The sequence below is a fragment of the Dermochelys coriacea genome, chromosome 5 (assembly GCF_009764565.3).
Source record: "Dermochelys coriacea isolate rDerCor1 chromosome 5, rDerCor1.pri.v4, whole genome shotgun sequence".
NCBI lineage: Eukaryota > Metazoa > Chordata > Testudines > Dermochelyidae > Dermochelys > Dermochelys coriacea.
In genome coordinates, this window is record NC_050072.1 from 121,671,946 (window position 1) to 121,687,413 (window position 15,468).

Here is a 15,468-nt window from a genome sequence, read left to right on the forward strand (position 1 = left end):
TCAATTTAGTGGAGTTACTCAAAATTCACAAGTGAGTGCACAATCTGGTCCAGTCATTCTAGATGAGGTTAAAGCAAGAACGTTAATTATTTCAGTGTTGATCTTTGAATTAGAAATGTCTAGCTAATGTGTTTATCCAGTAGTCTGGATTAATTTGAAAGGATACTCTGCAGGAATACGGCTTCAGGATTTAAAAGATGCAGACAACAGAATTGCTTTTTTTTTTTTATTAAATGTTTTTGTTTGATCCTCAACATATTACTCTAAGAAGGAAGGGAAAAAGTAGATCTAGGGGGGACTGGAAGATCCCAAAGAGGGAATGAAAGTTCTCGCAAAAAGAATTTCTTTTAAGAGAAGACTGAGTCAAATAAAGACTATTTTGTTTCTAATGACTCAGCTTAGCTTTAAACATGAGAGTAGTCCCATTTGACTTCAAAAAGAACATAGCATTAAGGTACTAGTAAAATAGCAGATTACTGAGATCTATGTAGGGATTAAAATCAAATTAGTTCTTTGGGGAAACATATCTTGGGGATCTAATTCTTTCCTTAGACTGCAGTAGGTGAGTCGCATCAAGAAAATTATTTGCCTGGTTTCTTTAAGGAGGGGAGGGAGAGTTTGAATTCCTCATTGTTTGCAATCCTATTAGTCAAGGAACTCAGACAAGCTCCAGTGACATGAATAATGAGAGGAGGAGAGGGGCTCAGAGGGAGGGAAAGAAGCCCCATCCAGTTATGATAACAGTCATAGAAGGTGAAGGCTGTGGACCCTTAAAACCATGTCCTACCTAGCAAAGGCTCCTGGGTAGGAGAAGCTTTCACTGGCCTGCGGTGAAAGGAGTGAGCTATGGCTTAGCCAGGGGAAGGGCAATGGGTGACCAGCTAAATACTTTCTAAAATCTGTGCTTACCTTTAATTGCTCATCAATAAAAACAAAAACTTATAACTGCCTGAGGTAGCTGGTGCAACCCATCATCATGCAATAGGAGAACGACTATTTAACTGACTAAACTTCTTAATAATGGTTCCTAATGGTCTTGGTTGTGCTTAGGAGAAATGTCAAATACTGACTGAGTATAGTTTCAATTATGTATTTACTTAGAAAAGTTGTTCTGCTCAAATATAGCAACATTTTTTCCTACCTCCAACAAGTAACTGACTAATTCAACGGTGCTTTTCCATATTTAAAAAAAAAAATCATTAAGTAATAAATTCTGGACTGCTATAAGATTAACATCTTCAATTAAAATGTTACAATTAAAAATAATACAATAAATGGATAGAGAATGTAATTACATGATTGTCTTTTGCTGTCTTGATCAGTTGCTGTACAGAGGACTTCAGTTCATTTCCAGACATTGTAGACAACACTACAGAATACAACAGTGCTGCCAGCTCACGCATCTCTTCCTTGTTTGTATTCATCAGACTCTGTATGTTTAAAAAAAATAAATAAAAACAGAACAACAAAGATGGAACATACTTCACTGATGGTCTAGCTTTAATACATTAGCACACCGTTCAGATGCAACTACCCACCTACACTCCATATTTTACTCCAACATCTTTTTTACCCTTGGAGTATAATTATCATCACTAAGTAACTTGCTTAGGACCCAGTTCAGCAAAGCACTCATGTGCTTAGATTTAAGCATGAATAGTCCTATTGACCTCAAGGGGGCTACTTACATGTTTACAGTTAGTGTGGTGCTTAAATGCTTTGCTGAATCAGGTATTTAAAAAAGAAATTTAATGTTCCCCAGCCACGGGGAGCTAAAAACTCCATGGAATTGTACAAGACAAAATTCCTTTCTTGTACAATTCCATAGTGCCACAGAGTACATTTTCCTTTTGTTTGCTCTTTCCTCTTCACTTGATAAAAGGAAAAAAAGCTGAAGAGATTAAACCTACTTAATGCGAAGGCTGCAAATGTATCAGACACAGAAGTCAAGAAATGGAAAAGTCACAGTTCTCTCAGCAACATTAATTCACCCATGTTGTTTGTATGGAGTATTTTTTTTTTTTTTTATTACCTAGACTGTTAAAAAGGTCTGGTTATTATGGCAGTGTTAGCATAACAAACATAATATAAACATTTGTTTCCTAACTTGTGTTTTTAAGTTTATAACCTCACTCTTTGCATTTAATTTTACACACACGCTTGTGTGTGCGCGCAGAGAGCGATAAATGCAAAAAGTAGGGTTATAAACTTGAACAACATTCTCAAGTCACCAGAACCCTTCTGTTTGAATTGTGTGCGTGTGTATATATACACACTTCAAACTGAAGGATTCAGGTGACCAGAGATCATCAAAATACATAAATAAATAAATAAATAATAAGGGTTATCACCACCAGAATACTGCCAATGGAGTTATATAGCTTGATTCAAAACTTACATCAGTATATTAGACTGCCCTCCACCCACCCACCTCAAGAGAGCTGCCAGAGCTCCTCTCACTGGTAGATTCTTAGAGGGGGAAGTCCTCCTACACATGAACTACCAAAGAATGGAACTGCTCTGACTGATACAAGTGAAAGATCTAGCCTTTAGGGTGTCTATACTGCACTAAGACACCGGCAGCTGGCCCATGTTAGGTGACTTGGGCTTGCAGGGCTCTGGCTATGGGGCTGTTTAATTGCAGTGTAGATGTCTGGCTTGGGCTTTAGGCTGGGATTTGGAACCCATGAGTGGGGAAGGTCCCAGAGCCTGGGTTCCAGTGCGAGCCTAAAATGTCTACACTGCAGTTAAACAACCATGTAGCCCAAGTCTGAGTCAGCGGTCACAGGCGAGCCATAGCCGTTTAACTGCTGTGTAGACATACCCCTCAGAGTCGACCAATGTGAGGGAATATAGGGTATGTCTACACTGCAGCTGGGAACATGCTCCCTGTTGTAGGAGCAGCAGTGATCTGTATGATCTGTATAACCTGTATGTTCAAGAGTTTCCCCCCCCCCTTTTTTTCCCTCCTCTCCCTCTTTGAATACCTGTGAAATGGCTTTCCCCTTCCCCCTCCCTCCTGGAATGCTTGTGGGATGAATGGGCTGGTTGAACAGCTGGAAGATCGGAAGAGCTCCCAGGTAGACAAGGTGTCTGGGATTCTGATTAGGCAGCGATCACACACCCAATGCATGGACACTGCCCGAAGTGGAGTGTGACCAACCAGACGCAGCCAAGTCATCTCTAGTTGCAGGCCATGAGGAGCAGGTCCTTAAAAGGGGAAGCGGCCAGGTGCACAGGAGTGCATTCACAAGCTTGTACCTCCCGTGAAGCCCTTCGCCGGACCTCCTGGCCAGTGGTTCGCCGCATTGCATTCCATTGTGCCTCAGGAAGACTTACCTTCATCGCACCATCCATCACTGCGCTGTAGGACACTTACCTTGAAGGATCCCGACATCGCCAGTGCTGTGCCTGTCCTGGGAGCGCGAGTATACAAGTGTGAGCGTGACCCCCGCCCTTCTTTTGAGCTGAGCTATCAGTATAATAAACGTGATGCTTTCTGCCAAACTCTGGTGGGTCTTCCCTACGCTTACTAGCTGGCCCAATTTTGGGTAACACTCCCCAGCACAAGTAGACAGACAGGCGCTACCTCTGCTTGGGCTAGCGCACTAAAAATAGCCATGTAGCTGGGGATAGCATGGGCATCAGCTTGGGCTAGTTCCCTGGGTAATGTACTTGAGTGGCTAACCTGAGCCACCACCAGTGCTATCCCCAGCTACAATGCTAATTTTACCATGCTAGCTCAAGCAGAGCGACCACGAGACTATCAGCCCACGCAGGGAAGCACGCTCCCCGCTGCAGTTGCACTTAGTAGCATCAGTCTAAAACTATGATCTAACAAACATATACCAGATCACAGAGTAATGAACTGAAAGAGAGAGAACAGTGCGAACTAAACCCGCAACAGACTTAGAAAATAAAAATGCTGCAAAAAAGAATCTTTCACTCCTCAAGATTACTGATCAGCTAATCAGCTATCTGGAAAATTATTAGGTCTTGAAATGCCAGATTTTGCGAAGTTGAACAGAAAAAAAAAAAATCCATGTGTGCGCAACGTACCTTTATCCAATCTATTTTGTCTGCAAATCTGGTAGCTAGTTTTTCTGGATACACCGAAACAACTTCTAGAAGACAGTACATAACTGGCAAACCTAAAGAGTAATTAAAGAATCAAGTTACGGAAAATGAAATGCAATTTTTTCTATTTACAACTAATAGTAAAAACAGGCAAATGATACCACATCAAGCAGTTTAATGCAAACTTAAAGATCCTAGATAATACAGAAAGTCAAAGTCATAACTTTATTTCTGAGTACTCTCTCTCTTATGGATGTCAGACAGGCAAACATGCGCATTTCTAGTAAACTGCTTTAAAGGTACACAAGTAGTTTGTGATGAAACTTTAAATTGCCTCAGATATCTGATGAAGAGTGTCATTCCACAAGAGCACAGGCATGGACTTTTGTTTTTGCCCATGGGTGTTGGCTCCTCTCCCTTCCCATGTGAGTGGGGCCTCAGAGAGAAGAGGCAGGGCAGGAGTACGTGCAGGGCCTCGGGGGGACGGGGCCACAGTGCCCTGGGGCAAACAAAAGATTAAATCCGGCCCTGTGGGTGATGAGCACCTTCTACTTTTTTCAGTGAGTACTTGAGCCCCAGAGCACCCACGGAGTTGGCATCTATGTACAAGGGAACTGTTCAGGTTTGCAAAGACTGTAATAAACACTGACAATGGCCTGAAAATTCTGACACCCCAATCTAACAGATAATGTTGTGGCACTCTCTCTCCTTAATCCCTTTCACAATTGTGTGCGAGGGAATAACTTTAAACGACAAACTGGCCTAAGACAGTTTGGATTAGTTCTCATTACAACCTATGGTCACTGAAGCAAAGTTCAGGGTATTGAGTATGCTTGGCCAATGCTCATTCGGAAGTTATAGAAAGATCTTTTCTTTCCTCAGCACCATGGCCTATGGTTCCTCACCTCCAACACCAGACAACAGCTGCTGAAGAAGGCCAATATAGATTTGCACTGGGTTGGTTTCTCCACTTTTTGAGGAAGATGAAGATGACGAGGAAGATATGAAGTTGCCAGACAGGAGGTTCCTGATATAACGGCCAATTGCCGGAGCATGGTCTTGCATGTCAGCTAAGCTCTGAGAGGCTGGCACCACACCTGCACTATGAGCAAGACACATTCGCAGGTACAAGACTATCTAAACAGAGACGAGAACAAGATAGGGTTAAGGTATTTCACAGGGAAACAAGAGTCAGATCCAGCAGGCTCCCCATTCGTCAGTCCTCTGGGCGGGGGTGCAACCAAAAATTGTAACTCAGTTGTAACTCAAAGGGTGTGCTCAGCTCAAAAAAGTTTGAAAACTGCTGGATTAAGTCATATGGGTCAAATAAAAAGGTGCTTCTAAACTGGTGTAACCTGCATCTTTTCTCAGCATGTAAGTTACACCAATTTAGCATCCCTTAGCCCACATTGTGTAAGTAACACATCACCTCTGAATTTGGTTCATTGAGTCTAAAGCTCATTGACATCAGGACCACCCTACCTGCTACCAAGCTAGAAGAGCAATGTCTCAGGGGTGCAGTGTCTTCTGTCTTTGATTTCCCACAGCTGGGGGAGACCGTCAGTGCCTTCTCTTGTGAGGTTAGGATGCTAGGCGTGTTTAAGGAGGCACTGTCAATATATCCTCCTCAGAAACCCATCCCTTGCCAGTGACACACCAACTACCGAGCTAACTCAAATCTCCCTTTTTAGGGAAGATTATAGAGGAGGTTGTGGCAAAGTCAGTCAGGTAAAGTCCCCAGAATTCATTAAAGAACTGAACCCAGATTTCCCAAGTCCCAGATTCGTGCCTTACATCCTATCACCACTGTTCTCCCAGTTTCCCATAGGTTAAACAACAACATGTAAGAATGTATCGTTATTGCCGTGAGACAGACACAATTACCTCTCCAAATGTAGCAGGATTGAAAGGCAGGACTGCAGTTCCGGTCATGTATTTAGCAGGAGTTTTCATTCGGTGAGAGGCCTAAACAACAAACACATACATTTAGCAGGGGTACACTCCAGACTCTAAATGGTATATACTCAGTAATAATATTTTCTACTGCAACTAATTGTACCACTATCTTCCATTCAGCAAATGTAATTATAAACACCACACTGCATTTGCATAATGCATTTAACCAGAAGATCTCAAAAGTGCTTTAGAATAATTAATTAAGCCTCACAACTGGAGCTGGAATTTTCTTCCTAGAAATTTCAAACCAAATTATTCAAAAAACACCATTTAAATTTCAAAAATTTCAAACCAAATTCCAAAAAGTCTTCCGAGACTGCCAGCTCAGGCTGGCAAGAAGCCAGGAAGCTTAGGAGCCAGCAGGAAACCTGCCTGGTTTCCCATGGAAACTCATCAAAATCAACACATTTCCACAGAATGTTTCAATTCCAACAATTCAACATCTTCCAAGAGTAAAAGGTTCTGTCAGACAGCTTCCAACCAGCCCTACTTTCAACACCCCCGTAAGGTAAGCAGATATTAGTTTATCAGCATGTACGATGGCTCTAGGCCAGGATTTAACAATTGTGGAGTCAATTATGTCCTCAAATTCTTTGCTTAATTGGGGCCCTAATGAGGCACAGACAGCTTAAGCAAGCGTCCAAAATCAAATGAGTGAATGAGTGGAAGACTTTGGATCAGAGTACATGACTCAAGACTCTCAAAACACTGGATCTTACTCCTCCTTTAAATTTAGTTCTCTAGATTTTGAAGACAAATCATTTTGCATACTGATCCTGGCCGTAAAGTGTTCCTTACATGGACCAGCTCCAGCACACATTTATTATTCACCATTTGTATATGAAAAAAAAAAAAAAATTAAAGGTGTCTCAAAGGGGAAAAATTGGCCTTGATGCTTCTGTTAAAGACAGACCTGAATAATGATGGGGGTGTGGACAGGGGGTTCTCCCGTTTGTTTTTCACACTAGAAACTCAGGTTGTGTCTAAGCTGAAGGACTCTGCGATCCCGAGTGAACTAGTGACATCACAAGAGCCATGAGAACAAAAAAGTGAACTGAAAGGGATTTTTAGTCACATTGATAAAAATTCTGGGTTTTTTTGTTTTGTTTTTTTAAAAACCTATTTAACCTGAACAACTCCTATTTTGGATACAGGAAGTTCTTGCTAGAAATTCAACACCGTCTCCCCTCAGTTCAATGACATTTGCTGATGACACAAAGTTGGGGGGGTATTATCCATACACAGGTGGATCGTAATATTATACAGCAGGACCTTGAAGACTGGAGAAACAGAAATGGGATGAAATTCAATAGCACTAAGTGCTTAGTGTCTAATATGAACCACCAGCTTGTAGCAGAAATTCTTCAGTTGGAAATGACAGAGGAGGAGAATGACCTAGGTGTACTGGTCAATTACAGGATGACTATGTGCAACCAATGTGATGCAGTTATGAAAAAGGCAAATGGGATTATAGGATGTATCAGGAGAGGCATTTCCAGCGGGGATAGGGAAGCATTAATGCCATTGTACAAGGCACTGGTAGTACCCCATTTGGAACACAGGGTACAATTTTGTTCACCCATGTTCAAGAAAGATGAATTCAAACTGGAGCAGGTGCAGAGAAGAGCAAGTAGAATGATCAAGGCCAATGAAGGACCTAACTTATGAGATGAGACTGGAAGAGTTTGGCTTGTTTAGCTTAGCAAACAGTGCTGAGACGGGATATGACTGCTCTCTACAAATACATCAGGGAGAGTGAAGAGCTATTTAAGTTAAAGGACAATGCTGATACAAGAACAAATGTGTATAAACTAGCCATGAATTTATCTTATGTGCCTAAATCTCATGCTTCAGGACTTCTGCCAGTCACCTGCAGGGGGTCAGGAAGGAATTTTCCCTCAATGCATTCTGGGTTTATTTTAATCTCCCTCCTCTGAAGCATCAGAGTTGGCCAGGGTTGGAGATGGGACACTGGACAGGATGGGCCAGGGCTCTGAGGTGGCACCGAGCTCTCTCTCTCTCAGGTACTTGGCTAACTGGTTCTTGCTTACACGCTCAGGATCTGATCACCATCTGTGGGGTCAGGAAGGAATTTTCCCCAGGTTGAACTGGCAGTGACCTTAGGGGTTTTTGCCTTCTTCTACCGCAGGTCACTTGCGGGGATTATCTGGATACATCTCAATTGTTTCCCTGCCATTACAGGGACCTTGGGCACTAGCACACCTCAGTCCCTCCCATGCGCTGCCTGGGGCACATAATATAGATTAGTTTCCTGTGGGCTGCAATACTTTTGTCTAATTCCATTCGCTGGGTTTAGCGTGCTGGCGGTTGGTAACCAGTGGTATACAGAAGCTCAGACTAGATGACCTGGTGATCCCTTCTGGCCTTAAACTCTATGACTACGACATTGAAGTAAAAAGAAAAGGAGTACTTGTGGCACCTTAGAGACTAACAAATTTATTAGAGCATAAGCTTTCGTAAGATACAACTCACTTCATCAGATGCATTTGGTGGAAAAAACAGAGGAGAGATTTACACACACACACACACACAACATGAAACAATGGGTTTATCATACACACTGTAAGGAGAGTGATCACTTAAGATAAGCCATCACCAGCAGCAGGAGGGGGAAAGGAGGAAAACCTTTCCTGGTGACAAGCAAGATAGGCTAATTCCAGCAGTTAACAAGAATATCAGAGGAACAGTGGGGGGTGGGGTGGAAGAGAGAAATATCATGGGGAAATAGTTTTACTTTGTGTAATGACTCATCCATTCCCAGTCTCTATTCAAGCCTAAGTTAATTGTATCCAGTTTGCAAATTAATTCCAATTCAGCAGTCTCTCGTTGGAGTCTGTTTTTGAAGCTTTTTTGTTGAAGTATAGCCACTCTTAGGTCTGTGATCGAGTGACCAGAGAGATTGAAGTGTTCTCCAACTGGTTTTTGAATGTTATAATTCTTGACGTCTGATTTGTGTCCATTCATTCTTTTACGTAGAGACTGTCCAGTTTGGCCAATGTACATGGCAGAGGGGCATTGCTGGCACATGATGGCATATATCACATTGGTAGATGCGCAGGTGAACGAGCCTCTGATAGTGTGGCTGATGTGATTAGGCCCTATGATGGTATCCCCTGAATAGATATGTGGACAGAGTTGGCAACGGGCTTTGTTGCAAGGATAGGTTCCTGGGTTAGTGGTTCTGTTGTGTGGTGTGTGGTTGCTGGTGAGTATTTGCTTCAGATTGGGGGGCTGTCTGTAAGCAAGGACTGGTCTGTCTCCGAAGATCTGTGAGAGTGATGGGTCGTCCTTGATTGGCTGCTACTCTGAAACCTGACATTGAAGTATCAGCTGTCACAAAAAACATCCCTGAGACCTCCTAGAGGTCCTGCTGGAAAGGCAGTTAAGTTCCAATTTGACATCTCTGATATTCCTAAGGAAGAAAAAAAAAAACATGCAAAAAAAAAAACCCCTTTTAAAACAAAAGTCATTTCAGACTTTATACTTCATAAGAAAAGCAAAGAAAGGCACAAGCCCATTATTTAAATCCATACAGGTCACCTTTAAGTGCACACGGAGGGGAACAAACTGCTAGAGCAGTATGTCACATCAGGGGTGTCACATCAGTATGTCACCTGGGGTATCTCACGCTATAGGACTCACACAATGTCATTTTCATTTTTCCACTGAGTTAGTATGAAGATGAGTAATTAATCCTTCGAGTTAATAGGAACCTCCTTCATTTGTTCCATTTTCTCTCTCCATACATTGTAATGCTTTTACATGCTATACAATATATTCCTCCCTTTCTCTGGACCAGACAATACATGGTCTTTGTTTCTTTAAGAATTGTTTGTGTGAAGTAACTACTTGTGTAAGGTGCTGAATGACCGGCCCTGGAGATTGAACTCTCCCCACATAACTGATTCAGCACAAGCAGCAGCAGTTCAAGCTTTCCCCACTGACCTAAAGCAGTTATTTCAAAGGATCAGTTTCCATAGCCCTGTTTAACCTTTAGTTTCTTTGCCAACTGACTGAGAGGGAGGTTCTTGCAATCTCAAATCTGCTCTTTACTTGAACTTCAGCTAACACCCCTGCCTTGGAGGTAAAAAAGCCTGCAATCATTACAAGCCTTGCCGCCATAATCACCCGTGCTGCGGTAATGTACCTTGTCTTGAATGTAATGGACCATTTCTGGGAAGGAAGGCATCTGTTTACCAGCACTTTCCTTCTCATTTTTACCAGGAAACATTCTCAGTACACGCTGGGCTTCTCCATGCACCTCCTCCCGTCTTTCAAGGGGAAAAATGAGAAAGGAAAGTCATTTGCACATGAGCCCAGAATGAATGTTATTTAACAAACAACAAGTGGATTTCTTGGGGAAAGAGAGGGCTTTTAAGGAAAGAAGCTTTTTTAAACACTGCAGAGAATCAGGTGCAGGTTACAGAAAATAAACAGCCTTTTGATTCTGGAAGAAAGGAGATTGGATGATAAAAGACTTTCTTGGCTTACATATCACAGTGTTCTCAAGCTTACCAGGCTAGCATCTTAACCAACCTATACAAACTGCCTTCAGTTTCCGGTCTTTCTACTCTCCCACCATAGAAGTTTTGTTTTCCCTCTCTTCACCTCTTCTTTTTCCCCATTTTATGCCCTGCCCTTAGCTGACCCATTGCCAGTCCTCTCACAAAGTACTTATCTGAACCAGCAGTTCCCCAGGCATCAGTAACCCAGTGCCGTGCAAGACATGCTAGCTGCAACGGATTTACTTAGCTTGATTTAATTACGAGATGGGTTGGTAAATCAAAGCTTGAGCACTTCAAGTTTTGACACTGTCAGTCCATCCTTACCATGGTTAAAGTGTTGTTTTCCCATCCTTCACCCCACATTGTTTTTGTGGTTTAAACTAAAAAAGACAAAAGTACCCTGTGAAAGATTTTGATTTCTCTTCTTCCTCCCTAGTTTGCCAAGATAAGGCAGAGCTACAGGTCTCTGCAAGTCCGTCATTACTGATACAACACAATGGCCAATTTCCAAACAACTGCATTGAAATGTATTTATTTAATTTTAACCCAGATGCAAAGTTAACACCTCCTGAAACTTACGGATCTCCTGCAGCTAAAAGCAGTAAGTATCTGGAAGGAATGTGATCTGAAGGGAACACCGTGCTTGCAAATTTCACGGCCACCTGACGTACTTGGACTTCAGGCTTAAAAAAATAAAATAAATAAAAATCATTAGCCCATCACAACAGAAAGCTTTTTAAACGAAGGCAATTGCATGAAAGAAAAACCTTAAGATGAACCTAAATAGTTGTTTCAACAATAAAAAAAAGTTTACTTCATTTGGAAAAGGAAATAATTGTTTTGCCACTACAAGTTATGGATCCAGACAAATTAGACGTATGTGCCTACACAGTATCTGCCACAGTGGGTCTTGATCTTGGTTGGGACCTCTAGTTTCTATTATAATGCAAACAATAATTTGCAGCCAAAAACAAAGGATTTCCATATGGTATGCATGCAAACAGATATCTAAACCATCTTCACTTTAGCTCTGATCCAATTAAGCCAAAAGTAATTATGGAGGTGCAAGGAAACATGGAAGTGCATTTGAAACATATCAAGTCACAGCATCCACTGTAAATGTAGTTAGCAACATTCTTTTCCATAGACATTTTGTGACAATTCCTATGAAAAACAGTGGCTGTGGTGGGGATTTAAACATTTTCTTCAAGATCAGAAGAGATCATAATTCTTCCTTCTATTATGTTACACACCATTCTGTGTTACTTCTGCCCCAGAGGAACACACACAGTCCTGTGAAGGTTCCAATCCTAAACTGTTACTGAAGTGAAAAGAACACAACACTGAAGTAGCTACTCAAATTAATACTGAAAAGGTTATTGTACTTGAAATTGACCAGCCTTAACAGTATTCTTATCTGGTACACTACTGTGTCTCAACGCCTACTTCGACAATTCAAGGCCACCTCTCTAAACCAATTCTTGGTGTAGCAAGACACAGAAAAACCACCACCAGTTTTGCAGTAAGCACACTGTGAAGTGTAATTACACACACACACACACACACACACACTCTCTCTCTCATTCTCTTACTATTAGGAATCATGGGCCACGATCAAACCCTTAAATCATCTAAGCAGTTATAAAACAAGAATTTGCAGGATTAGACCATAATAAATAGAACTGCAAATAGGATCACAGTAGCCAGAGATGAACAAAAGAACTATTAGCTCAGTGAGTCCCAGCCTCTCTACAAGGTCTGGATAGCATCTCCAGATGTAGGACAGATTCTTTCTTAAAAGAATACTGTCTTGAGGCTCAGATATCTAGAATTGCAAGGGCAAAACTGTCATGTATTTGTACACCTAGTTTTGCACAGGTAAATGTGTATATCACAGGAAATGCATGCACAACTATCCATAAAATTGCAGAACCTCCAGGTACATATTAACTCCACAACTACAAGCAATTCTGAAACGACAGGCCTGGACAGGGAAAATTTTTGGGGGGGGGGGAAAAAGGTGCACTGATATCATGATTCCAGTCACTAGAACATTTTCAAATTGTTTCACTTCATTACATGGAAAGCCTCTGCATAGATGTAACAGTACAAGAAAAATGGAAGAGCGAACCTCTCTAACAAAACACAGTGGAGACAGTGTTTAGAGGTTAGAACTGAGTGAATCACTGATTTATTTTTTTTTGGTTAGTTTCAAGCCGAAAACAGAATTTGGTTGGGGGGGGGGGGAGGGGTGTAGAAGGTTTCCTTGAAAGAATTTAAAAAACACACAAAAACAAAGTATTTGGATCAAATGAAATGTTTCAAATGCCAACTTGAAATGACCTCATTTTCTAAACAAAATGTTTCAGCGCTTCTGGAAAAAAAAAAAAACAAACAAAAAAGCCACTTTTTTTCTGGCCAAAACTATTCCCCGACTCACAAATGGATTCAGAGTCCTGAAAAATGCTTTTTTAGTGAAAATGTCTATTAACTGAAAAATATTTTCTTCGCTCTACAGGAGATACCACACGGATCTCTCTTCTTTAAAAAGAGATAGTTATCCCTAATAAAATACCTTTATTAGGTATGAAGCCACAAGAGCCTCCATAAGAGTACGCTGTGCTCCTTCCAAACTACTGTATGCTCCAACCATCATAGACAAGGCCTCCTGAATAGCAAGCCTGGTATCGGGCTCTTCCTGCAATATGAAAACAAGAGGATTCATTACTCTCCAGTGTGTCCCCCAAACATTAAACCTTCTCACAAACCCACATGATCACCTACCTTGCACAAAGCTTCAAAAAACTGCTGGACAAGAGCTATGTCCTTGGTAAACAGCTGAGGCATTCGACTGAAATAGAATCATTTGAGAAGGTTTTTTAAAAAGAATTTGAGAGCAAAGCCATATCCATACTCTGCATTTCACTTCCCTCATCTCTTTACAACTCACCTCTACCTCCAAGCATCATCTCATGTTCTAAATTATCCACCTCCACCACTGGGCAATTATTCCCATTAGCAACCACTCAGCTTGGCTCAGAGATCAAGACATTCTATGAAACAGTCAATTTATAGCCAGTTTGGAAGTCCACTTTTGAACACACAGCTCACAGAGTTCATGCATGCTAACCTCTGCTAAAAGTCATAAATGAACAAACCTGCAGCAATCTAGAGAAGCGAACCATTTTTAGATCCTCTCTGCATGCTTCCACAAACTACCATCAGTCATTCCTAGCATAACGATCAACCACCAACATGCTTCATTTTACAGATGCAGAGATGACACAAGACAGTGCTTCTCCACACGCTGTGCTCTGTTGCAAATGGCCATGTGGCACGACACTAATGCGCTGGCCTGCTGACAGAGTTACAAATTGCTTTGGAAAAAATATCTGACATCCCATTACTTAAAATACACTTTAGTTACCTGGAGAGTTTTCCAACAGCTGAATAGGCCATTGACAGCAGTTTGGGGTCCTTGAATTATAAAACAATAAAAAGCCCAGTCAGCAGAGAGCTAGGAGAGAGAGAGAGAGAAACACACATACCTATCCCTTACAATTATGCCTTTACTTTATATCCTGTCTCCTAACCTTTGAAACATGTTCTGGAGACATCGAGCCCCAGAAAATCATCAAATCCCAGAGCTAAGCACCTTGTAAATGAAGAACAGATGCGTTACGTTCTTCCCACAGAAACGGAAAATTATGCCAAAAAAGTTGCCTTGATCTTTTAAGAAAGAAAAGCTGCTGGGATTTAATAGGTCTGTGAAATGGCCAGCAAGTGACAGACACCTTTCACTGAGCCCAACCACCTTGCCACAGAGCCTCTCACCCGTCACACAACAGGTTTCGGGTCTCCGGGCGAACAATTATTTAAACCCTTGGCTCCAGTAGCACCCATCCAACCATTTCTTAAATGCATTTCTTAAATGTTCTAAAACCATTTCTTAAATGCACACCCACCACACCCTTCGTAAAGAAAGGAAAGGCCCATCCCTCCTCCTATCGGTACACCTTGCCCAACAGCCTTATTGGAGTCACTGGGACTAGGAAGGGGTTTGCATGATCAGGCACTGGTAACATGCTTTAGAAAAACCACAAGTTTGCTTTATGAAATGACACTGGGAAAACCTGCATTGTGTTTTGGGCCAGAGTATGACACCCTTAGTTATGGCTGGTAGTACCTGTTGAAATGATACCATCCCTACCCCACCTTGGGTCCCACTGACTTCACATGGAGGAAGGCATTACTCAGGGAAGGTCTAGAGGAACATCTAGTGCATGGCAAGCTGGGGTGTCAATCGAACTTGCCTGCTCCACAGTAACTGGCCGTGTAGACCCTGCCACTGCGCACAAAAGAACTTTTAGTGTGCGGCAGCAGGACCCACGTGGCCAGTTAGCATGCAGCAGGCTAGCGTGAGGTAGATTTGCACCCATCTGCCGCGCACTGAGTGTTCACCTACCTACCCACCCAAGCCCTCAGCCTGAATTAGGGTATCGCAATCAGGCCCGTGCAGCGCCTAGCACAAAGGGGTCTAGGTCCATGACTTCGGCTCCCAGGTCCTATCACAATACCAGGAGTGAACAATTGCTGCAAGGTTACCCTGGCCCATCACCACTGACTGGAACTGCAGCACTATGGTCCACTAAAGACTCCAGAAACACTATCAATGCACCTGACACAAGAGAGAGAGATTTTAAATTATACACCCAGCATTTTACTAGCACCCTTCTCACCCGTTTCCCCTCCTTGCTTTCTTTACGTAATGTGCATCTAATGCTGTTCTCCTTTGTTTACCAAACTCCCTCATGTCTCAGAAACATTTACATTCCTACATCCCCTCACCTACTCCTCTCGCTGTCTCCCTGCCCTACTCCCCTGTTATTTTCCTGTCCTCACCACCACC

General features: G+C 42.1%; 1 protein-coding gene across 5 annotated transcripts in view; it reads right to left on the reverse strand.

The window, feature by feature from the left end:
* ECPAS (Ecm29 proteasome adaptor and scaffold) overlaps window positions 1–15,468 on the reverse strand; it is a 95,225-nt gene that overhangs the window by 45,904 nt on the left and 33,853 nt on the right. For all 5 annotated transcript variants that reach the window (XM_038403192.2, XM_038403191.2, XM_038403193.2 and 2 more), the window contains 9 exons: window positions 13,987–14,036; window positions 13,344–13,410; window positions 13,135–13,257; window positions 11,139–11,242; window positions 10,202–10,325; window positions 5,962–6,042; window positions 4,983–5,214; window positions 4,060–4,151; window positions 1,296–1,430 (listed from right to left, as the gene is read on the reverse strand). In XM_038403192.2, the coding sequence (XP_038259120.1) occupies window positions 1,296–1,430; window positions 4,060–4,151; window positions 4,983–5,214; window positions 5,962–6,042; window positions 10,202–10,325; window positions 11,139–11,242; window positions 13,135–13,257; window positions 13,344–13,410; window positions 13,987–14,036 (1,008 nt within the window). The remainder of the gene's footprint in view (window positions 1–1,295; window positions 1,431–4,059; window positions 4,152–4,982; window positions 5,215–5,961; window positions 6,043–10,201; window positions 10,326–11,138; window positions 11,243–13,134; window positions 13,258–13,343; window positions 13,411–13,986; window positions 14,037–15,468) is intronic.